Raw genomic sequence first — 26462 nt, forward strand, 5'->3', positions numbered from 1 at the left:
CACACCACCCCTGGTTTGCCTTATAGTGACCTTAATGTGCTGTGCCTTCTTCCCATTGCAATCCGAGTTGGCTTAATCGATCACACACTAATCCTGGTCTGTTTGACAGTGATCCCAACCTTCTCTCAATCTTCTCAATTATTGCTAAATTAATGTTTTAAGATATCCTGTTGTGTTCACATAAATAAGTAGGTTTAGCATTTTATTTAATCTCAGGTTTTTTTGATTTCTACCTAATTATAGCTTTGCACTATAGATAGGAATAACAAAATAGTTCAATTTTTTGTTTCCCTAGATGCTTTAAGGTTTAATGTGCCAGAGCACAGGAAATTACGGGATGTATAATTTGTATTTTGTCATGGCTACTGAGAGAAGTGAGATAGGAAGTGAAACAATAAAACAGGATGAAAGTGGCACAAGAGCAAAGAAGCATAAATTTAAAGTGCTCTACAAAGGAAGCAAAGGTGAAGTGAGGAAAAATCTTTTCGCTCAGTGAGAAGTTAGGGCTTGGAATGCACTGACTGAATGTGTGGTGGAGGCATATTCAATTGAGGCATTTCAAAGGGCGTTGGGCGATTATTAAAAAAAATGATGCGTAAGGTAGTGGGCAGAATGCAGGAAATTACACGCAGAGAAATGAGACACATTTAATGAACCAGTGCAGGCACAATGGGTTGAATGGAGTCTCTTTCTGTGCCGTACCAATTCTGTCATTCTCTGATTCTCTTTCTGTTGTTTTGCAGGAATTATTTCCTTTCGAAGGGTGTCACAGAATAATACTTGTCATGTCACAAACAATCAGCATTAACAGTGTTCTATGGACAATGGCTTAGAAATGACTTAAACATTTCTTAATAAGTAATAGCAAGAGCTAAGGTTAAAAAAGATCAGCTCGACAACCTGCCAATTGAGGGAATACACAATAATGTGGTTTTGTTTCCCTGTAATTCTAACTGCTTAAAAACTATGCATGTCTCTGGATATGTTGACTATGTGACAATGCTGTCTGTTTAAAAAGGTTATTTCTTACCTTGGGGTTTTGTTTTCAAGAGAGCCGTAAAGGCAGAGATGCCGAAATGTCTACTTTAACAATGGCATGGAGTGGCCAGATCTCCCAGTCCAGGTCTTTTTGTTGTGGTTTGGTTTAGTTGTAACAGAGAGATGCTGCTGCAGTCCAGAAAAAAAGGTTCCAAGCTTCAGCAGATGATTTTTGACTGACTGTTCTCTCTGAAATCTCTCCTGCCTGTAAGAACCTGTGTTTGAATTTACCTTTTGTCAAGTGGCGTGTTTGTAGAATGTTCCAGCAATTGGAACAGCTCTTTAGTTAATTGATGTGGTGGGTCAGTTAAGTTTTACAATATTAAATTATTCTAAATTCCATTTTCTTTTCTTCATGTTTCAACTGTTGTGCTTAAATAAGTTCTGTTTTGCTTAAAACCGAGTGGTTTGACCAACTGGAATATCCACTTCACATCTGCCTTTAAAATAAGAAAATATTAGGATCTAGGCTACCTTCTTAAAATATTTTATGGAGGGTCTGGCCAGGTCCATAACAACCACAATAACTGGAAACCTATGTTTGGTATCAAGAACGAATTATATAAATGGTGAGTACTGAAGTTGAATCAAAACCAAGTCCAGAACTGCCTGCTATTTTCTTGTGGCAGAGCTGTTTCGAGAGTAGTCAGAAGTAAGTCTCCTGGTTCTCCCTGTCTTTTGAAGAACAGGGGTTTTGGAATGACCAATAAATTAAATCTTCACTGTGTCTTGCTGCAATTGATAGCAAAACCAACTCTGCGCATGATTCAAGTTATTTACTTTCTATGTCTCAGTGCAATAAAATATTTGTAGTTACTTAGTTCAATGAGTTTTATTAGTTTACATCTAGACTACTGAATGAAGTGTCATTGGCTTAATATGCAGGAAGAAAGAGTGCTAACACTATACCAAAACCAAGTAACATCGTGGACATGGAAAGTGTGACATCCTTGGGTAAGATTGGGCTATCAATTATTCAGATAATGGAAATGAAATGTAAAATTGCCTCTGTGGTAACTAGGAAGTTTTGCACTGAAGCTCCTTACTGAGATTTTGGTGTGTGATCTAAACCATACCATGGATAAATGCTGTGTGAGGCATACATTGTCACCTTTTGGATGAAATGTTAAACCAAGGCTTGGCTGTCAGTTCAGGTTAATGTGCAAGATGATAATTTTCTTTCTAACTTGAGCTAGGAGCTTACTCAGTGTCCTAGTTCATGTTCTTCCATCAATCAATGTCAGTAAAATCAAATGAACAAGTCAGAGACTGCTGTTATGGACAGTGGACAGTCCCTGGCAATCTGTAAATATCATGGTGAAATAATTCCACAGAGGCTGGTATCCCATCACCAAGCCATCCTTTATTTACACAGAAGCAGTCCTTGACTATCATACTGCCTCATACAGAGCCAAGCACCAGAGTGTCACTCACCTTTTTTTTATCTGTCAGCCAGATGAACAGCCCCAATCAGGGAAGTTGCATTCTGAGATCCAGCTGGATGACCTTATTACAATCACTACAACAGAGTGTGGGGTTTGTGAGTTGGGACATTGGCAAAACTATAATACATAAGATCACAGATTCTGAGAGAATGATCAGTCAAATTCAGCAGCATATTCAGGGTGGGGTTTTGGAAAACATTCCTTCTCCCTTTGGCTGTGAACAGTGCTATAAAATATTGTAGGTTTCATTTACCTGCTGGTTTTTCTGAGCCTTGTGAAATCTGGTCAGTCATCATTATATTAAAATTGGGCTTTCAACTTCACTACGATGAACCTTAAATCTCACCACAGACCTGACTGTGGTGGTTCACTAATTGTGTTATGCACTTTTTCAATCTTGCCCACCCTTTATGGAATGTTTTAGATTCCTGTCTTTGAGATGAACTAAGCTTTTGAAAGATGAATCACATTTTAATCACATTATTTGCATTTTCTTTTCATGTATTGTGGCTAAAGAAGCTTAAAAATTCAGAAACGGCTGTTTTCTGAATACATGGACTTAAAAGTTAGGTCATTATTGTATGAAAGATCTCTCATCTGTATATCCACCTGTAAGTTTTACATGTCATGTTTGAAAATAATGACCTATTGGATTGTTTATTTTTCTTAGGGGGTTTAATGATGACAGGGTCAGACAATCCTTTCAGAACAGTGAGTGACCTAATGCAATTTATCAAAGTGCAGAGAGACCATCAAATGTACATGGAAATTTGTTTACTATGCTGGTTTCCTGCAGGTAGGGTAAACATTGAAGTTCATTATCTTGTTTCTCGTGTTCAAGATAATTAACAACTCATTTTGGTTTGGGTAAACTAGGGATGTTATGCATTTGGGAAGTTCAGAGGAGACATGAGTTGGATCAGAAGATGAAACTGCAGTCTGGTATCCCTCACCAGCTTGAATATATTATTCATTCCTATGTTATGCAGCCTTTGAGGCTGTTAATACTCCTTGTAGATCGACAGAATGGTTTTTGCTCAGAATGATGTACTGAAACATAGATTTATCAGAGTACCAGTGATCTAGCTTCAAGTTTTGAAATGGGTGAAACTACTCCCCTGACAATACCAGATTATTCAAAAGCCTTTGACAAATCTCCTTCTGAAAAACACTTCTCCAGACTCCACTATTATGGAATCAGGTGACTATTATTAAATTGGGCACAGCACTTCCTTTCCTGCAGAAAACAAAGCTTGGTATCAGGGGACCATTCTCTCCTGCAAATGACTCTATGACTGTGTCAAGGAAGTGAATCAGGTCCTTTTACTCTTCTTGGAATACATAAACAACTTCTCAATAAGTTAAAAAAGAATTGTGTGGAATTATTCGCAGATTACCATGGTTCATTCATCAAGAAAATCTTGAAATCACATCAATTCACTACAATATGATTTTCTATCATTTCAAAACTACCAGGGCCAATGGGAAATGGCTTTTAATGCCAAGCAATTATGTGTCCAGTGTCGAAAAGTGAGGCGCTGGAAAAGCACAGCAGGTCATGCAGCATCCAAGCAGCAGGAGAATCTACGTTTTGGGCATAAGCCCTTCATCAGGAATGTGGGCAAGGTGGGAGGGAGCTCAGAGATAAGTAGGAGTCGGGGGGTTGGGGGAGGGGTTTATATGTCCACTGCATTACAGGAGGTGCCATTAAGTTTTGGAATCAGATTCTTCAGCAGGTAGACACATCAGCATACCTGACATTTCATCTTAGAAGCAATGTTCAATGATGATTCCACAATCAGTTGAAAGCATTCAAAACAACCAGCATTCCTGATGAACATCAACTGTGGTTGGTGGAAATCTACAAGAAGAGCAGATAATAAATTTGGCTCAAAGGGTCACTGAACAAAGTGTTAGCTTTTTTTTCTTTACAGATGCTGCCAGACCTACTGTGTTTTTCCAGATCTCTTTCTGTTTCAGCATTCTTAGGATGCTGAGTAGGAAACTTTATTATTGCTACAACAATATTGAAGGTATAGCTTACCAACCAGCTGTTCATGTGATCTTGAGTGTAGAAGTTGTGGCTTGGATTCTTATTTGCCAAGAGATAGAATAAGTTTGAAGTGATTCAAGCATATGTGCAATGCACCAATTAATGTGGAAAGTTTACCCGTGTCAGACCTATTCATAAATTTGGAATAGAAATTATCACAGAAAAGGAGGGAGAAAAATAAATTGACCTTGTTCTGTATAAAATATGAAATGGACTGCTGGGAATTAACAGTTACAAGTACCTGATGCTTCCACAATGACAAACCACAAGTTGGCTGTCCACACAAACTACAAAGACCATTTGATTGCAAGATGTTCAATCAACAAATTCCTTCCCAAGGACAATCCCGCAATAGAACAAGCTGTCAAAGGCAATGGTCATGGTTGCATTTCTCAAAATCTTCAAGATTACATTTAGATGGGCAAGGCAGCAGATGCATGGGAACTCCACCAACTGCAAGATCATCTTTAACCTTCCACCAAGTCATACATCATCACAACTTGGAACTTTTTCTCCGTTACTTTGGTGTCACTGGGTTAAGACCCTGGAACTCCCTCCTGAAGATTTGTAGCTGTAGTGGCTGGGCTGCAGCAGTTCAAGAAGGCAGTTCACCACTACCATCTTGCTGGAAACTCAGGATGTGCAATAACTATTGTTGCAACCATTGGCATCTACATCCATGAATGAATAAAACCAATTCCAGCCCAGATTGGTAGTATACATTTAAGACAGTTACATTATATAACAACATATTATAGTCCTGTTTAAAAATATTAAGTTTACCTTCACTTACTACCTCTGCAATGGATTCAGTGCTGCGTCTTCACAGTTTGTTGTATATATTAATGCATCGTAACAGCTGTAAGCATAGAACTGAGACAATGTATGAGTATTCTTAATAAATGTAAACACATTGTCTCAACAAGAACTTAGTCTTTGTGGCTTATGTTGTGTGAGTTCATATATCAGGGTGTACTCAGATTCTATGTTTCAGGCAGTGCAAGAAATGACATCACATACTGTTTTTGCTTTTGATCTCCTTTCCTAAGAAGGTTCTTGGAGTGGGAAATAAAAAAAAGATGTAATGTTGGTCCCTAGCATACGAGGATAAATTGAATAGAATTGACCTGTATTCACTGAAAATTAGAATAATAATCACAATTGAATGTTTAAAATTATTCAAAGGTTTGCAGGCTCAGTTTTGAGATGACATCTCCTCTCACTAAACTAACTAAATGCCAGGTTCAATATAGGAAGTATTGGAGAAACTCAGTACGCCTAGCAACATCTGTGGAGAGAGAAACAGAGTTAATGTTTCAAATTCAATATGGTTTTTCTTTGGAAAGGCATCATCAAGCAAGTTTTACAGGGAGCTGTATAAGGAGATGTTCGTAAGGGAACCAAATGCTTCATCAAAGAGACAGGCTTCTAGAATTTTGAGTTGCTTAAAGAATTCTCAGGGATTTCCTGTCTTTGTGATGTAAATGGGTCATAGCTAGTAGATAGGGCAGAGGAAGAGAGTAGGACAGTACTTCTTAATTTAGTTGCCAAGTTGTCTTATGGAAATGTACAAAGTTAAAAGCCAAAAGAGAAAAGAAAAAAATTACATCTTCGATGTGAAATGTTCAAGGCCTTTTTCTGCCTGGTAACAGCCAGCCTTCCTACAACAGGCTAATGTCAATTTGAAGCCACATATTTTTAGAGAGGTTGTTAAAAATGAGAAGCCAAACACTTTATCATGGGGCTGTGCTGCTGCTGAGACCAGCTGTAGGCCAATGTACAATAGCAAATGTGTGACAAATTTACAGCTTTATGCTAAAAGCATCCTACTTTCTTACAAGGACAGCCGACCCCATCAGGGTCACTACTTTGTGTGCTGTACCTGCTTCTCTTTAATGAGCAATAAACAAACTCTTGCTGCATGAGACACCATGTGGCACTTGAGATTTACAAGAACATTTTGCAGTTTCCTTATGGCAATGGTACTGCATTACTCATTGATTTTAAGGAAACAGAAATAATTGTTCTGAACAAAAGAGTTGATGATGAACTTTAGCAATTTTGTGTGGTTTGAGCAGACCTTACTTGATTAGATTTGTTTGTACTACATATTTGATAGGAATGGCCTCTATCAAATGATAATGTATATGTAAATATAATCTTGTAGTGTTTTCCATGGCATCATAAGAAAGTGTTACTGCAGAAAATGACTTTAATTTGATTGCAATACAAACGTAAGAGAAATTTGAAATAAAAGACAAAAATGCTGGAAATATTAAACAGATTAGACAACATTTGTGGAGAGAGAAGCAGGAGTTAGTATTTCAGTTTGATGACCTTAAATCTGAACGGATAATAATAGCCCAATGCAAAACTGCAATGCCATTAAATTTATAATACCAAGGGAAACCGAACTGTGTAGCCATGATATGAAGTGACCTAGTCATTAATGCAAAAGGCTACCCCACAGTCACATTTCTATGTCCCAATTTAATTGCTTAACTGAGAAATACCTCTAGTGTACTGCATGAACTCACAGGATTTTATATATGCAAAACTGAATTGACTCATGATGGTTTCATGCAAGCCAGTATCACCTAAAATTTCTCATTTCATCTCAGGGTGACATGGTGGCTCAGCAGTTAGCACTGCTGTCTCACAGCACCAGGGACCCAGGTTCAATTCCAGCCTTGGGTGACGGTCTGTGTGGAGTTTGCACATTCTCCCCGTGTCTGTGTGGGTTTCCTCCGGGTGCTCTGGTTTCCACCCACAGGCCAAAGATGTGCAGATCAGGTGAATTGGCCATGCTAAATTGCCCATAGTGTTAGGTGCATTAGTCAGAGGGAAATGGGTCTGGGTGGGTTACTCTTCAGAGGGTTGGTGTGGACTTGTTGGGCTGAAGGTCCTGCTCCATACTGTAGGTAATCTAATCTCTGCGAGGATATGATTGTAGCTGAGTACTCATTATATTGAACGGGCATCCCAGAGGTTGAGAGTTCAAATCCCACTCTGGAAAATTTTGATACTGAAAAATGAAGTGTATCTTTTCAATCTCAACATTAACTGCCCACTGTCAACACAAAGCATTTCCTAGTTTGTGTACAACAGGGACCGACACAGAAAAGATCTGGCTGCTCAGGCTCAAAGATATGCCTTAACATCATCGTAGTTTTCAGAGATAGACAGCAGACACGAAAGGAACAGAGAATGTGCTATCTTGGTGCTGTAGATTCTATGTAAATCAAGCTGGTTATAGCACCTGGTATTTAGTGGCTCCTACTGTTAAGCTAATTATGTTACAATGGTTCTTCTTTGTATTAAAAGAGACGGATATATGTTCTTGACTACATGTGTGGAATGGAAATAAGAATTAAAGTTGCATTTTAAATATCAAAAAAAAGGAAAAAAAAACAAACTGCAGTTATAAAGCTGTTCCCTTTCCTTCCTTCCTTCCTTTTCCATTATTTATGGTGAATATTTCTCACTTGCATTATATTTTCTTTGCCTTGTGTTGCTTTAATTTCTTATTTTGCTGCCAAGAATTTTAGGCAAGCAATATCTCAAATCAACAGTTCCTGTGCAAAGTCTCTCTTCTCCAGTGACATCTGTGTCATTACTTAATTGAGGATGGCATCCAGGGACTGGTTTTAAGTAGGAGCTCAGAGTCCGCTTGGCACCACTTGTACATACATCTTAATCAGGGGAATGAAGTGGCAACGGTGTAACTTTTTAATAAGTGAGCATTGAGTAATTATCTTTTACAGGGCATTATAAAGTTATCTTTCAAGTGCAAAACCTGGATCATAGTTGCAAACTGTTGAATTAGATTGATACAAAGTGGTCCACAATAAACATTAATTGTAATTAACAAAAATAATTTTGGGTCTTCAGCGCAAATGTTGAATCATTAATAACAAATTTCGGATACTGTGATACACAAATTGTGAGGATGTTCTGGATGAATGAGCTTAAATGATCATTCTTATCTGTATCTATTATATATCTGTTTCGGAAGCAGATTTGAGTTTAGGTTTTGCTCTCCAAGGAGTATATTAAATAAGATGCACACGTAATGTGGAATGTGCTGCCACCCCTCCAGTAAAGGATCTAGACTGTGGAGACCTGAGATGCCACACAGTCACAGGGCTGTCTTAGTACTTTAGAATGTGCACATGTGTGCAGAGTGGCCAGAATGGATCGTTGCCGCGGTTCCTACCACTCACTAAAACCAATGGTAGCCAGACTGACTGAATGGATCCTCCAATGTATTGTCTGGGGCATAATCTCAAAGTGGGAAACCTGTGCTATTGAAGTTGAAGACAAAACAGTCAACACAAAATTCTTAAATGCTCAAACATAGGATTCTTGACGAATCAACTATAGTTGCAAGCAGAAAATATTCTGACCAAGAATTTTTTTTTCTCCACTCATGCAATTGCTGGCTGGCCAACATTTTATTGCCTTTGAGAAGGTGGTGGTGAGCTGCCTTCTTGAACTGCTGCAGGCCACCTGCTGTAGGTTAATCCATATTGCCCTTAAGGAGAGAATTCCAGGATTTTGACCTAACATCACGAAGGTGTTCCCATGTAATAATTTGCTCATAACTTAAGATTCAAGAAGATAATGTTTTTAGTTAATTTCTATTATTCTTCAGGCACCAAGAAAGTTCTCCTAAACTGTGTCTCTAATTCCATGTTCTGTATTGCTCCTACTAGTGAAGGTTTTGGCTATGATAAATCCAAATTTGGTTGGTGAAGTGAGAATGGTTTTAGTTAACAGATAGCTCTTTTATATGGGTATTTATTGGATGTTGTTGGTACTAAATATAAAAAAATTATTTGAGTGTCCTAAATACTGATAATGAGGCAACAAATTACTACATCCTGTTGTCTGACTGCATTTGCCAAATCATGCAAAATATTCTGGAATTGTTTGATGAATGCATTAGTAGAAAACAGAGGTTTGTGCCATCAAACATACACAGAACTGAACCAGCAACAAGATGGTCGTGACTTTAGAAGATAACTGATGATAACTTGATACAAAATGCCAGTTTCTAGAACCAAAGTTGAAAACTCAAGTTGGTCTATTGGAATGATTCTATGATCCAGAACCTAATCAGTTTAATTATAATTGGGTGAGGAGGAATAAAATATTCACGAGAGGCTGTGTGTTTTGTTTAAACAGCAGGAGGATGCCATGCATCTATTATTTTGTTAAAAAAAAAGCTTGGTTTATTTATAGCTCAGCACACCAGCATCATAGTAGCATACTTAGGAAGAGAAGGAGAACTCGAGGGAGCAGTTTTCTGTGGTAGTGACTGATAGTTTCAGCTCCGCTGTGCATTTTGTTTTTGCTACAGGCATCATTGCAGCAGTTGGGGTATAAAGTTCTAATTGCACTACCTGTTGACTGTGGACATGTGCACTGCAGCATAGTCAACTATATAAACTGGCTCAGTGTACCACTTGGTCTTGTGGTGCAATCCACTTCGGGGATTAGAGTCCAACCCCAGGTTGATCGAGGACTACTATACAAAGGGACTGCTGCCTTATTTGGAGGCTCCAGCTTTCAATAAAACATGGAACCAATTCGTCACATGCTTTCTCAGGTGAAAGTTAAAATTAAAATCCTGTACTACTGTTCCAAAGAAGAGCTGTTAAGCTCTTTAAGCTCTCCTGACCAGTCATTATCCCTCAGACAACATTTAGAAATAGGCTGTCTAATCATTATCACACCACTGTTCTTGGGATGTCGCTGTGCCAAACCTAGCTGTCATGTTTTCTTATTGGAATGATGTAGAGGTGCTAGTATTGTACTGAGGTGGACAACTCTAGGTTATAGTCCAACTGTTTATTCTGAAGTACAAGCTTTTGAAGTGTTGCTCTTTCATCAGGTAGCCACTGGGGCAGCATCATAGCACACAGAATGTATAGTAAAAGATCAAAGTGTCATACAACTGTTGCAATTTATTAAATAAACCTCGATTGCTGTTAATCTTTAATCTCTTCAAATGGGTTGCAGGTTTCTATTCATTAATATGTAAATCCCAGAACTTCTTTCAAGTCACATTCCCAAGATAACTTAAGGTTTTACAAAAAAAAGGTTTTACATCTCAGCTCAGACAGTGCACCTTACAGCCTGCCTGTATTCCAACTTTCAGTCAGAGACTGGCTCTATTTCCAAAGTAGGAATTAATAAAATGTCCCACGGACTGACTGCCTACACATTGTGTGCTTTTTGAACAAAATAGAATGCAGCTGTAAATACAAATCTGCAAATGCAAATTTGCTCCAAAAGCTTGCACTCCCAAATAAACCTGTTGGACTATATCCTTTTCGGAAAGCTAATGCAGCCTGTGATGATATTGCTCCTTTGACAAGGTTATGTCGTCTTTAGATTTTTTTTCAGAGCAGTCGTTCTGGGGTATCTAGTTTGGAGGATTTTAGGGTCAATTTGCTAACAGACCTCAGGCAAAAGACCTCCAAGTTTTTTTTAAAAAACACTTGTACAATTAAAGGAGAGTGGCCAATTGTCCCAGCTCAGCTTTTCTCTGGTCTGGTTTGGTTTGGGTTCAAATCTGCTCATCAGTTTTTTGAGGCTGTTGGTCAAAGAAACAGCTTCATGGAAGAAGGTGTTCCATGCTGCATCTCTCTCTCTCTCTCTCCTATAAGACCGTGTGTTTATGGGGATTGTTGAAATTAGTTGGAGCAACATTATTAAGTTGGGATAATCTGTTGGGTTTCTGGACCAGTTAAGTTAGTCCATATTCTGTTCTCTTTTGTTTATGTTTCATTCGGTAATATTGCAAATAAATCCTGTTTTGTTTGAACCTGTGTCGTTGGGACAGCTGCATCCCTTCTGGAATTTCCACCATACACCTACTTAAAACAACTCGCATAGTTTGGGTCCGGCTACTTTCTTGAAATGCTTTGGGGGGGGGCGTCTAGCCTGGTTCATAACAAACCAAATCTTAAAAGTGGGGGATGACAATTAGTTGGTGTCTGTTTAAGAGACTAACGGTAGGACGGGGAAAGTCGTTAAGCAACTGATTCACAGCTCGTGAGAGATTGCAACTTTGTAACAAATCCTTGGGTAAAAACCTATCCAGCAATTCCTGGACCAGTTTAAGTTGCTGACTTTCTACAGTAGCTGCAAAACAGGCAATGTTACCACAACTCTTTGCTAAACAAGACTAAGCACAGTTCTGATCCAGAGATATAATTAAAAGGAATAATAAAATTAGAGCAGTTTGCAATAAAAAAAATCAATAGGCAATAATGTGAAACTTTATGTCATTCTAACCACTCTTAACCTGACAGGGGCAAGAGGGTAAACTTTCCTTCAAATATTTTATGGGGCAGAAGATTATATCCTCCTGCATTTATGGACGAAAATTATCATGAAATAGTTAATCAGGCAACTGACAAAAAAAGAAGCAAAAAATATGTTCATGTTGGGTGTGTTTTGAAGAGGAGAAATTTGCAGTCTCATTGGAAAGAACAGAACTGTGGTAAAAATAGGATAGATCATTCAAAAAGCTGGTACAGTTGTGAGGAACTGAATGGCCTCCATTTGCACTGTATGATTCTGGCGCAGTCATATATTGAACTAAATTATTTTTGTTAAAAAAGTTGCCAAGAGAACAAGGCATTCTAATCATATGGGGATTAGGTTAGAAATAGCTCAATGACGTAAGCAAGGAATAGTCATGGCCAATCGAGCAGGTGTTTTTAGTGAGGAACATAGAAAACAGTTTAAAGCAGCAGATTATATTGTGGCAATGCCTGATGGCTTTAAAGATATAATTGAGAATGGAATTATATTTGTGGATGGTTGGTTGTGGGAAATGAATTCCTTGGTGGCTTTGAATTAGGTAAATATTCAGCAAAAGCTATAGTGGCTGAAATCCTGCATTTCTTTAGGGACAAGGTTTAATGGATGAATAGAAGATTAAATTAATAGGAGCTTTTTTTTCCACTGAAACATGTTTTTGTTGCAAAAAAAAATGCAATTGATTTTTGTTGATTAAGGATGTGGATCACTTGGTCCTCATTTCATTGTGAAAACAGTCGGTATCTTCTTAATGCAGTTTAGTAATCAAGTTTTTTTTATATATCTGGTGGTCTAACATGAACTCGCAATTGCAGGCAATTAAAACAGGGGAAAATCGTTTTGAAGGCTTCATCATGTGGATTGTGAAGAACATAGACTGAGACATCTTCTGTTATGAGAAGACAACTGAACATTTGCTGAAGTTTGCAGTGTAATTTGGCAGTCTCTGGGACCTATATGTGACTATTAATGCCAACCGCTTTTATATTTTTTCATGGGTCCTTATGCTTTCAAAAGTATAAGGTCTCAAAGTTTCTATCTTAATCCAAAAAAACTAATTTGGACTAATGCAGAAAATCAACATTGTGTTTTATGTCCAAGGCAATGATAGTTCTTCTACATTGGTCCCATTGGCCTGAAAGTTTGCAAAGGTTGAGAAGGTCTCTGCATTAGTCATGATAGTGTTGGAGATCCAATTCTGGATGTCTTGCTTCTGCAGCTAACAACAGTAATTTTCATTGAGGATGTGGTGGTGGGGGTGTGTGCCAGGGGAATGCGGGTGGGTTGCAGTTTGCTTATCTGTGAAATGGACATAGGATGGTCAAAACATGATTTGTGGGCTTTACATTTTAAAAGGGAAGGAAAAAACCTGCTGGAGCTCTTCGAAGTGGTTATATCCCTTTTCGAGATGTTCAGGAAAACTTTGGGAAGTTCAGATTACTTTTAGGATTATTAACAGTAGACTTGAATACATGCAAAAAAGTTGGTACTTTTAATTTAACTATCAACCTAGCAAGGTATTTAAATCCTTTCGGTGGACAGATGGATGGATTTGGTTGTTATGGATAGGGCATAAGGAATGTGCAGAGGGTGAAGACGAGAGGCATGTTTTTAAATTCTGTTTTCCCAGCTGGAACAAAGAATGTCCAGCACCAAAACTGGGCTTTCAGGCATCATGGCATTACCCACTAAAGGCAGTGTGCCTGCTTTTTCATTGTTTTCAGAGGAGGTGGTCAAACAGGCTGTAATGTATCAATATATACATATGGCACGGTGGCACGATGGCACATGTGGCACGGTGGCATAGTGGTTAGCACTGCTGCCTCACAGCGCCAGAGACCCAGGTTCAATTCCCGCCTCAGGCGACTGACTGTGTGGAGTTTGCACGTTCTCCCCGTGTCTGCGTGGGTTTCCTCCGGGTTCTCCGGTTTCCTCCCACAGTCCAAAGATGTGCAGGGCAGGTGAATTGGCCATGCTAAATTACCTGTAGTGTTAGGTAAGGGGTAAATGTAGGGGTATGGGCGGGTTGCGCTTCGGCGGGTCGGTGTGGACTTGTTGGGCCGAAGGGCCTGTTTCCACACTGTAATGTAATGTAATGTAATGTAATCTAATCTAATCATATGACCATCTTTCATAAACATCATCCGGTCACCCATTGAGCCCAATGGAAATATCAATCAGGGAAGTGTAATACGGATAGCTTATTCTCTGTCACCCATTTTACATGACTGTACAAAATCCAGTGAGTTTAATTATTCACTCAGATTCATGTGAATTGATATGAACAAACATAATGCTTTGTCTTTAAAGTGAGCTTTACAATTCCTCCAAGAGTTTGAACTAAAGTCAGACATGTTTCATCGTGAGCATGTTTTTTAAATAATAATGAACTCAGTTGTTGACACATTACATCATACTTATATTGAAGGGGAAGCTCGAGAAACATTTGACTCCATAAGACCATAAGATATAGGAGCAGAATTAAGTCATTCAGCCCGCTCATATTCAGCCCGATCATAGCTGATATTTTTCTGAATATGCCTTCTCCCCATAACCCTTGATCCCCTTACCAATTGAGAATCTATCTCTGACTTAAATGCACTCAATAACTTGGCCTCCACCACCTTCTGCAGCAATGAATTCCACTGATTAAAACCCTGTGGCTGAAGAAATTCCTCCTCATCTCAGTTCTAAAGGGTCATCTCTTCTCTATAAGGCTGTGCTGTCAGGTCGTAGTCTCTCCTATTATTGGAAACATCTTCTCTACGTCCCCTCTGTCCAGGCCTCTCAGTAATCAGTAAGTTTTAATCAGATTCCTCCTCATCTATCTGAACTCCATTGAATAAAACCACAGAGTCCTCAACTGTTCCCCTTCTCACAAGTCCTTCATTCCCAGGATCCTTCTTGTAAACCTCTTCTGGATACCCTCCAATGCAACACATCCTTCCTTAGATTAGGGACCCAAAACTGCTGAAACAGAAATAGATCGCCATGTTATTAGATTTCATTGAGGAATGTTGGGAGAATCCCCAAGTGGAACATCAGCATCAGCAATATACTGAAGACTTGTGCTACAGAACCTTCCACACATCTAGACATTCTGTTCCTTTACAGCTAAAGTACTACCAGCTGCCAGTAATGTAGAAAAATGACCAGTTATGTCCTGGTGGACAAAAAGAAAACAAACACAGCCTCACCTACTCTCGATCATCAATAAAATAATAGAAGGGGTTTTATGTTGTGCTTTCAAGCAGCATTTTCTCAGTTGTGAGTTGTTGTTTGACCCTAGTATGGGATCCCAGGCCAACTCAGGTCTTGACCTCATTACAGTCAAACATCAACAAAAGAACTAAATTTCAGAGGTGAGGAGAGAGTGACAGCCCTTGACATCAAGGTCACAATTAACCAAGTGTTGTATCAAGGAGGCCAAGCAAAATTGGAGTCAATCAAAATTGAGGGAGCACCCTCTGCTGGTAGCAATTATACATGGCAAGGAGTAAGATCATTGCAGTTATTGACTGTCATCATCTCAGCTCCAGGATATGACTTCAGACATCATCTACAGTTATTTTGTCGATTAATTTTCCTTCCATCAATAGGTTATCGTCAGAATGTTCGCTGCTATTTGCACTAAGTTCAGCATCATTTCTGACTCCTCCGATAACAAAACAATCCATCAGAAAATGCAAACCAACCTAGGAATATCCAAGTTTGAGCTGACAAGCTGACCAGTATTCAAAAACATTGCTCAACATAATAGATCTCCACTGGCTGAAAGTGATTTATCCTTTGTGTGGCAAGTAAGATTTGTGTCACACAAGTGCCAGGCAATGGCCATCTCTAACAAGAGAAAATCTAACCATTGTCCCTCGACAGCTAATTGCAAGATCACTGCTGAATCCCATACTGTCAACTTCCTTTGGGTACTATTGACCAGAAATTGCAAGGAGCAAGCCAGAGGCTAAGAATCTTGCAGTGAGTAACTCATCTATGAATAACTCTCCAAAGTCTGTCCACCATCGACAGGGCACACCGAATGATGTTAACTCGCTCCACCACCTGCATACACGAATAGCAGTGTTACCATGTACAAGATGCACTGTAAAAATTCACTAAGGATCCTGAGACAGCACCTTCCAAGTTAATGGCCATGACCATCTAGAAGGACAAGGGCAGCAGGTACATGAGAGTACCACCACCTGCCAGCTGTCCTCCAAACCATTTACTGACTTGAAATTAGTACTTGAACTGTGTTGTCATTCCGTAACTGCTGTTGAGTCAAAGTTTTGCAACTTCCTCCCTATCAGCACTGTGGGTGCACTTAGACCAAATGGACTGAAGCAGTTCAAGCAGACAGCTCACCACCACCTCCTCAAAGACAATTATCAATGGCAATAATGCAGTCCGAGCCAGTGAAACCCATATCCGCTGGATGAACGGGGGGAAAAAACAGCATTAACTGGTTGGACAGTGGTGCCATTTCTGGGCTGTCTGTCCCACATAGTTCTGCATGTGAATCCTATGTGTACAACTAACTGGATCATAAAATTGCACACTCCACATTTTTCACATTATTGTTTTTATTTTCACCTGCTTCTTCCTATACTACCTCGGCATTGTGCATGTTCTCTGTGTCTTTCATTCCTTTCATTATGCTTCCAAATATCTCAGGCTGAGATATTTCAAATATTTAACTAACCCCTGTTTCCAAATGCACAATTTGTTCTTTCCACAGATTCTGCCTGACTGGAATAAATCTAGCACTTATTAATCATATACTTTCCGACCATTATTCAAAAACATTGCTCAACATCAGTAGATCTCTACTGGCTGAAAGTGATTTGTGTGGATGCATTTCACCATTACTTAAGAATCCTCAGAACCTAAATACAACAATATATTGCTCCAAGATAAAGTTGCACAAGTTATCACAGTGATTATTAAGGAAATGACAAGACATCGTAAATGATGTTTTATTTTAATTGCTCATATGTCTTCAATATTCTGATGTTTGTTTTTCTTTTTTGATCTAATTTCAGGTGCTCTATTGACAGTGGAGTGACACGTGTGGCATGGTTGAATCGCTCAAGCATACTCTACGCTGGGAAGGATAAATGGTCACTCGACCCTCGGGTGGTTATCGTGACTAACAGCAAAACAGAATACAGCATTCAGATAGTGGGTGTAGACGTGTATGATGAAGGCCCATACACTTGCTCAGTTCAAACTCATAATCATCCCAGGACATCAAGGGTACACATAATTGTACAAGGTAAGGTCAGATTATGCTTATTCCTAACAGTTTGTCCAACTGAGTTGGAAGAAAAAATGGTGCTGAATTAAAATTTTAAGAAAAGATAATAGTAATTATCTGATTCAAAAAAATTAAAAAGACTTCTAAATTTGGTTCAGTAATTCGGCATTATTCCTTTTCAAAAGGATTCACATAACCATTAGCTTGAATTGTGAACTAATTTTAATAGTGTAATAAAGCTATTATTTCCTTGCAAATCTTTTTTTTTCTGCCCTGAGCATTTAATTTCAAACAATTTTTAATGCTAATTACTTACATGACGATTACCATGTGCAATTTGGATTTTTTATTTCAGAGTAATGCAGTTTGAAAAAGTTTTTTTGCTAAGAAGTGAAGTAACCTTGCAGGTTTGGAATGTACCAGAAGTGAATGAGGATTTTAAGGTTTCCTGGTATAGATATACATATCATGATGTCTTTTGTTTTTGTTATGAGCAGTTTATTACCTTGGAACAAGATAATATGTACTGCTCTGTCTTGGAAACCCACATCATTCTAAGACAGTGTAAGATGATGCAGAAATATTCAAAGTTGAGACTTCATATGCTGCAAAGTTGCAAGAGAACATGATGCATAATTTTATGTCAACCGTGGCAGTGGCTAGTATATTGCAGATAATCACATAAATCTATGGCTAGAAATGGGAAAACTAAATTCTAAATTGAGACTTCTGTCCTGACTGTTTATCGTTGATCCTTTCGGAACTGCATATATATCATGTTATGTAAGGTCGAGGTCAAGTTTGGCTTTCATCCTGTCATTGTTGTACAGCTAGCTGTCTGACATTGTCTTGGTTTGGGCATGAAGACTGGTCACCTAGAAAAGATCAGAAGGGTTCTCTAATCCTTTGGATATGTAACCTTTCAGAAGAGAAAAAGGAAGAATATGTTTTAACACCAGAATACACTCTGTAAAAGTTTTTCTTATTTCTCCTAGACTAGTCACGAAACTTTTTTTTCCAGGAGGGCTTGAGAACTGCTATGGTATACGTTTCACAGTACCTTAGAGGTGCATGTATTGGGATGACATGAATTTGCATTGAGACATCGAAATGTAGAGAGCTGGCAGATATCTACTCTGGCAGATAGTTTAACCAGTTTCTTTTACGAGCATTGTAGTCCTTATTTTCTGACTTAGAACAGTGACTAAAGTTCATTTGTTGGAATCCAATTGAGACATGTTTAGATCCAGACAGCTTGGATATAAAAGCATGACCTTCCTAGTGTTTTTCTTTCCTTTTTATTCTTCACATTTTTTTCTGATATTTTATTTTGATGCTAATTTTAGCAGATTGAAAAAATTCTATGTTCCATATCTCAGTACATTACAGTGAGTTGAGAAATTTGTGAAGACTGCAGAAAATTGTAGGAGAGGGAGGGATCTATCAATAAGATCTAATAAATTCAACATTGAAATTGATAGCTGACAATTTAGCCATATTATAATAACTTGGTAGAGGAGCACAGCTGGAAATAGAGATAAAAGGTTCTACTTGTGCCACAGATTGTGATATTTAGGGTGTTTCTTCTGGGAGCATCATATTAATTAAGGGAATAAAGTATAAATTTACATAATTGAACAAATTTTTAGCACAGTTATTTAGCCCATAGCATTTGGCTTCCATCCAGAAGTAATAACTTTGCTTCTCTATTGTTTCCTCAACTTAATATATTTGTGTCTTGATTCCAATTCTGAGAGTCTACTCTGGCAGATAGTTTAATGAGTTGAAAGACAGTTCAGAAAGAACCAATGATCCATTGTAGTTATTAGTCCTGGATCCAATAGCAGTGGGTCTTCAATGTGCTGGACTGTCACATTCTGATCTGTAATGTTAGCACAGAAGCCCCACTGTGGTCATTGTAAGCAAAGGAACTTCAACTGCAATCCAGACATTTTAGCTGCAGCACCACTTGTTAGCTCAGGAGAGGCTTTATTCAAGGAATTTGGGACTGTATGCTGTAAGATTTACCTTGAATGGAAAAGCATATTTGTCTGCCAATGTGACCTTTTTGAAATACACAAGTCTTGTTCAAATGATGTTCCCATGGGGTGTTCCAAAGATACAAACTTTGTTAGAATTCCTGGAGACAGGCTGTTTAAACAAGATAATCAGAGCATCAGATCCTACACTGGGGAATTAGGATGGTATGTTGGTAAAGGCTCAAACTTGCAGCTTTTATCATTTGCTGGAAACCTATTGTAACCTGGGTGACCATAAAAGCACATCGGATGGAGGTGGGGATGTGCTGCTGACCATACAACAGAAGTAAAGATGCATCTTCATGAAAAAAAAGCAGAGGTAGAAGCAAGAGGAGAAATCCAGGCTCAGTCTCCAATGCACTCTAAGAAATAATGGAGAAAAGGGAGATTTTGTTAAAATACTGGACAGTTGGTCAAGCTGGTGGTGACAAACGGAGCTTAGGACAAAATCAACTTATTTCTAAGTCTCAATTCCTTTGGACAGGTAATCACTTCACAATCCTGTTGCTAACAGCAATAGGGAGATCAAGCTATCATTCATAGATGGCATGGGAGTTCAGTGGTTAGCACTGCTGCCACACAGGACTTGGGTTCGACTCCACGCTTGGACAACTGTCTGTGTGGAATTTGTACATTCTCCTCACACCTTGTGGGTTTCCTGCGAGTGCTCTAGTTTCCTCCCACAGTCCAAAGATGTGCAGGTTAGTTGGATTGGTCATGCTGAATTGCTTGTAGTGTCCAAGGATGTGCAGACTAGGTGGATTAGCCATGGTGCATGCACAGTTACAAGGATACGGTGAGGGGGGGAGGGGAAGGGTTCTGGGTGGGATGCTCTCCAGTGGGCTGGCATGGATTTGATGGGCTGAATGGCCTGTATTCACTGTCTGGATTCTATAATTCCAGTTTGGGCACTGGTATGAATTTTCTCAAAACACAGGGCATTTTTTCCATTTACAAGGTGTAGGCATCACTGACTTGACCAGCATTTATTGCCTATCCCTCGTTGTCTATAGTGGCAATCTGCAGTGCAGGAAAAAGGTATGTTGACTCTGGACAGTTTTTGCCTAAATTTGGTATTGTTAGACGTGAAGGAATTCTGTTATGTACAAAATGCGCTCCTTATCTTGTTAAAATTTAAACATATAATTCAGCTTGCAGTCTGAATTGAGGGAGAAGTGGTTCTCGAAAACAAAATCTTGATATTCAAATAAACTATTTGACAGAACCTTTCAGTAAAGCAAAAATGTTGCAGTTCTCAATCATTGATGCAGAACTTAGTATTCCTTTCCATTCCAGGACTGGGGTGGGAAATGGTGGGGGAGGGACCGGGGGTTGGGGGTGTCGTTTAATCGGGTGAGAAGGTGTGATTTGGAGAGTCTGTTGGTTTCCCAATTCCATCGGATTAATTCCAGGGTAGGGGAGGTCAAATATCTTCAAATCCATGCCAAGTGAGACTCTTAAGTGGTAAAATAAGGTTTAACTTATCCACACTAACACCACCATTAAGCTGACCCAACTTCATAAGAATTTGCATGAGTTACCTTGAGGAGACCCCTCCTCTCCCTCAAAACTTAGTGAATTCCAGGGATCTTGTGTTTGTTTATCCTCCCAACCTTTGACAGGACTGGCAGTGGCCTCCACTCCCAATGACACTGTTCGCTCTGAGCCTGTATTGACCAGCAGCTCCTAGAAATGTGACCTTCACATCGAAGGTCCTGGAAAGCCAATGATAGGCAGTTAAATGTCTGATTGGATTCAAACTGCATTAAGGCTCCCAGGAATGACTCATTGGACAGGCCCACACTGTGATCAACTTGTGCGAATCTCATCAGGTAGGAGTTGTAGTGTGTACTAACAGTCTAAAAATTGACTTTCGACCACTAATGATACATAAGCCACATTAATAAAAGCATAGTCAAAGAATTTGAACAATATATGTTTAATATTAACAAAGGTGAGCCAAATTTTATAATCAAAAATTGAACTTTCAATCACTTGAGTTTTGCTCTTTGTGTGGCATTGTTTGAATCCTTCAGTTAGTTCGTTGTCATTGAAAATTATTTGCTCCCAGCTTAAAATGTTCTGAAATTATTTGTGAAGATTTGGAATGATCCATTCTTAACCATCTCACTAAAATTGTTTGCATGACATGGACTAGTAACGATAGGATTAATTCATTTTGTGGTGAGATCAGTATTGGCCCTGGGTTAATCTGCTCAGACAATTCCTGTCTGGCTTTCTGAAGGCATCAGACTATGACATTGAGTGCTTATATCACAAAAAAAATAAAATCAGTGTCTAATCTGGGCTTAATTTCAAACTGCTGATGGCTATTGATTTAGACAAATCTTGAGATTAAACCTCTGACAGCCTTATGTGCTGGTCACTCGTAGCTAACTGGGCAGTACATTTTGAACCTGCTGTCTCCGTCACAGGCTGAAGACTGAAGTAATCACTCAATATTTGCATGTTGCTGAGAAATAGAATACTCTAATTCTTGAAATTTGTTTCCGACTATTCTGTAATATGGACACAAATAAAGTATAATCTTGTAGGGGTGAGAGTGACATGAGCAATGTGTGACAAAACTAGGTGACAGGTGCAGAGAGTACCTTCCTGATGAAGGACATCAATTCTTCCGCTCCTTGGACACTGCCTGACCTACTGTGCTTTTCCAGCACCATTCTTGACTCTGATCGCCAGCATCCGCAGTCCTCACTTTCAACAAGTGCAAAGAGACCTCCCTCAATGTCAAGATCATCTCAGTTTACCTTTTATGCTTTTCACAAGTGGTGTGGTGAGATACACACAAGGCAGTGGCAAGATGCCAATTGACAGGAATTAACACTTGTTTATGTCTTGTCAATCCACAACTCTCCTCATTCATATTCAATCTCCCATTTTACCAAACTTGCCAAACAAGCTAGCCATCAGGAAAACTCCATAAGGAAACCAAAGACTGTACTTGATGGATCCAGCTCATTGTTTGATCTGAACAGCCTCCATAATTGGACAACATTTGGGCAACAACATCTCAGAGCACCAGCCACATGGACTCTTAATCCATAGACATTGGCATCCAACATCAGCCAATCCATCACGGCCATCATGTCACTTCTCTGATACTGTAACAGGCCACTTAAGACACACAGCCTTGCATTGTGGGGCGTGCCAGCTATTAGCATTTAGAAGGGTGTAGCAGGGATACTTCACAAGCAGGGACAGGTGCCCAGCTCTATAATGCTTCATCTCAGGACTGCATGTTAGCTGTCTGAGCACTAGCTCAATTTGCACCAACTTGCATGCTCACACCATCCATGTAAAGCCTTGCCTTGGCTTGCTATGCCTGTTGGAGTTGCAGCCAGAGCTACAGTCTTCACTAATGCACAGATAGGCTGCTCATCATGCTTGCCTGAATGGTCTGGGGTGGCAAGGAGTGGGGTTTGGAGGTATGGACTGTTACATCATGGTAAACAGCACTGTGAGACAACAATCTAATGCCTACAGCCTGTGCCAGCTACCCCCTTGGCAAACACACGTTCATTACACCAAATTGCCATGTCAGAAGCTGGCTTGTCATTGCCCTCAGTCCAGTCAAGGAGGGTCATTGGTAGTCAGTGGGCCCTGATACCATCAGCCAAGGGCACAGGGGCTTCAACAGAATCAGTTGTCCCCTTTTACTGCTCACAGCCAGGGGGTCTGTCCTAGGACCCACTGGACAGTTTTCAGCAGTCAGTCTTTAAGGCTTGCAGAAGAGGTCAGGAGAATTATATATGGCTATTTGGGGAGTTTCACACACAGCAGTCAGGTGTCCTCTCAATCATGTCCAGAGGGTGTTTGTCAGAGTTAGTCAAACCTCTGGGGTGAGCGCAGTCCTGGGTATCTGTCCATTGAGCTTCCAGAATTACTCTGGTGAAGGGCTTGGAAGGACAGGGAGAGTGAGAGAAGAGGTGGGACACTAGAGGCTGGTGATAGGAGGTGGATAGGGTGGGGGGGGGGATGGAAAGCAGAAGTATAAAGGGGAATCTCAAATAAAATGAGTGAAATTTGGTGCAGCATCAGAGGACATGTTAGGTTGCAGGAGGGGTGTTATTGACTGTGACCCTCACAGGGGGAGCATAAAGAAGCAGGGCGGGAATCCTGAAAGTGTTAGGCCAGGGTTCATCAGGTAGCAAGGACATTTATGGGTGAATCTCAGTGTGTTGGCTGTACGCTGGGTGAGGATGGGTCAAAATGCTTTGTCAGAGTACTCTGAGGTAATAGGGACATCCAGGCTCTGTCTGGGGTTGGAAGCAACCAAGTGAGGCATAGGGTTGGTAGTGTGCACGACAACTATGTTTCCTGCTGTAACTTCCCTTTCTCCAGATGCAAATTGCTTCAAGAAAATGGGTGAAACTATACCCATAGTGGGTAGAATGTCAATTTGATGGGTGAAAGCATGGGATTCACATTTGCTGGACACCATAACATTGATTAGATTAGATTAGATTACTTACAGTGTGGAAACAGGCCCTTCGGCCCAACAAGTCCACACTGCACCCACCGAAGCGCAACCCACCCATACCCCTATGTCTACACCTTACAAACACTACGGGCAATTTAGCATGGCCAATTCACCTGACCAGCACATCTTTGGAGTGTGGGAGGAAACCGGAGCACCCAGAGGAAACACACGCAGACACGGGGAGAACGTGCAAACTCCACACAGAGAGTCGCCTGAGGCAGGAATTGAACCCGGATCTCTGGCGCTGTGAGGCAGCAGTGCTCACCACTGTGCCACCGTGCTGCCCACAAACATGAAGCAGCCATTTGAAAAGTACAGCTCCATTGGATTTTCAATAATTGCATCACAGGCTACAGGAGCGGGAGGCTATCCTCTCCCAATGACTGAAAAGGTCCCTGCAGCACAGAACTGAAATGTGGCTGACAGCTTACAAGGAGTGATGGGTGACTTGTTTGGGATCTCTCAGCTGTAAATACTTCAGGATAGTGACCGATACCATCTGAGTGAGTTTGCATTAGTTCATTTTATTCCCCCAAAGCAGGTCAGTATTATAATTGGGATTGGATTCAAAAATGTCGCTGGCTTCCTCAAGATGCAAGGTGCCATCATCTGTACAGATGTTGCCCTGAGAAGACCGAATCACAACATGAAGGAATTCAAGAAGGGGTTCCTTTTCATTAATGTTCAGGTGATCTGTGGTCAACATTATCACTCGCAAGAGCTGCGTGCCCAATGGCAGTTGTCGTGACTCATACATTCCAGAGCACGCTTGTACATATTTTGCTTTGGAAGTGCCTTTTCCTCCAGGTAACTGGGGGGGGACAATTGCTGCCCTCTGAGACGTTGGCTGATGACAGTATTGCACAACTCCCTGACTGATGTGGAACTCAGGTTTAATTCCATTCCTGCTTCAACCAGGAGCACACAGTGAGACTGTTGAAAATATGTTTCCACTGCTTGGACTGGTCTCGGTGGACCCTCTAGTAAGGTCCAGTTATAGCATGCTGAAACACCCTGGTGTGTTGTGTGTGTACTCTGCCCAACTGGAGCAGACAATGTGCAGGATTCAGAGCAACTTAGAAAATGAGAGTAGTCTACTGAGGAGGAGGAGGAGGAGGATGAACACAGGGAGGAGGAAGCCATCTTTTTTGCATGATCGATCTCAGTTGCAAATGGGTAGTACAAGCCAGACAGAATCTCATTGACATCAGTTATGACAGAGAATTGAGTGCAGCACACATTCAGTGATTGTTGCATTTTTTGGTCATGTTGCTGAAACCTGGTTTGCATTTTTCAGCCTTTGTTGGCTTTTTTTTTCTGTTACCTTCTCCCTTCTATAAATAGAAGTTCACATTTGTGTTTGAAATTGTCTGATTACTGTATGTGACGTTTCCCTTTTGGACAATGACAGGATGGGATCTCCAGTGGACACTGAGTCAAGGTGGCACTGACTGGAGGGTATTCAGATAGGATCCAGTCAGGGAAATATAATGTGTGCGGCTTAAATGGTGATGAAACTAAGAGAACGGGGCTGTATTAGTGAGGGAGTGTTAGCCATGCCAGCTTGGTCCCATGAGGAGCAAGGTCTTGTGGTTACCATGGCATGATATTACCAGTGAGGGGTGTCCATGCTCTTACGGGTGCCCAGCAGCTTTTCAAAGATTGCATGTGCACAAGGGTTGCTGGTCTTTGGACAGATAACCACAGAGTGGTGAATTGATGGGGGAAGGGCATGTGGTAAGATGGGATGGAAATCAGGCATGAAAGATATAATGGGGTGGGGTAGCTAATTCATTCAGCAAATTTGGCGGGGTACGGTGACATCATGGCAAAATATCCTCACAAACTCAACAAAACGTGGACTTGGACAAAATAAAAACATAAGCTTAGGCCCGTAGAAGCTGAGTAGCCCAGTGATTAATTGCCAGATGTAAATCCTGCCACTGTATTGGATTTTAAGTGATGCAAGAATTTCAGCGCAGAGTGAGAGAACGAGCAAGAATTTCCATACTGGGGATAGGACCCCAAAGATAGGGATAGATGTGGATCCTGACCTCGCACCATGCCATGAGAAATCACATGACATTGACTTTATGTGAATTGGACAATAACTGGCGTGGGAGTGTGCTTGCCATTTAATTGAGGATGTATTAGCTTCCTTTCAAGTATTCTTCCCTCTATCCCTGATTTCAACTTCTGTAGACCACCCCTGTAAATAAATAACTTTCTACATTGAATTTATTGCTGCTTCAAAGCTGTGCACCTCCTCATGTTCCTGTGTCATTTCTAGAGCTGAGTTACTTTCGAAAATATTACTGGATTAGTTGTTCACCACCAGAATCTTAAAGGATGGGTTGCATATCTTCATTTATAAGGTAAAATATAGCTCAGGCAAATTTGTAGCAAATCCTACGTATTCAGGAGAGATTGAGTCAATGAAACATCAATGAAATATATTGATTTGAAGTTAAATTATTACAAATGATTATGGTTAATTGGCCATGTTTTCCTTGTATTTTTCATTTGGCTGTTGAATATTTATTCAAACAGCAAGTTCTGAAAGCAATGTTAGGTTCATTGTGAATAAAGAGAAGTTATTCTGAGAACTTACAGGAGCCAATTTAAACAAGAGAATGCAGATGAGACAGTATTGAGCTTATGAATGTAAGTCCACCATTATAAATTTAATTCCTTCATAATACCAGACTCTGTCAACCGTAGACTCGGCTAATATGATTTTGATTTTGTTTAAAAGAAATAATTGATCGAGTAATGTTGATTAATTTTTTTTTGA

At 40.0% G+C, this 26462-nt stretch overlaps 1 protein-coding gene across 6 annotated transcripts in view; it reads left to right on the forward strand.

Moving 5' to 3' along the window:
- opcml (opioid binding protein/cell adhesion molecule-like) overlaps nucleotides 1-26462 on the forward strand; it is a 2217520-nt gene that overhangs the window by 1622801 nt on the left and 568257 nt on the right. For all 6 annotated transcript variants that reach the window (XM_072593129.1, XM_072593128.1, XM_072593130.1 and 3 more), the window contains one exon: nucleotides 16911-17143. In XM_072593129.1, the coding sequence (XP_072449230.1) occupies nucleotides 16911-17143 (233 nt within the window). The remainder of the gene's footprint in view (nucleotides 1-16910; nucleotides 17144-26462) is intronic.

This window comes from Chiloscyllium punctatum, chromosome 23 (genome assembly GCF_047496795.1).
Source record: "Chiloscyllium punctatum isolate Juve2018m chromosome 23, sChiPun1.3, whole genome shotgun sequence".
In the NCBI taxonomy this organism is placed as follows: Eukaryota; Metazoa; Chordata; class Chondrichthyes; order Orectolobiformes; family Hemiscylliidae; genus Chiloscyllium; species Chiloscyllium punctatum.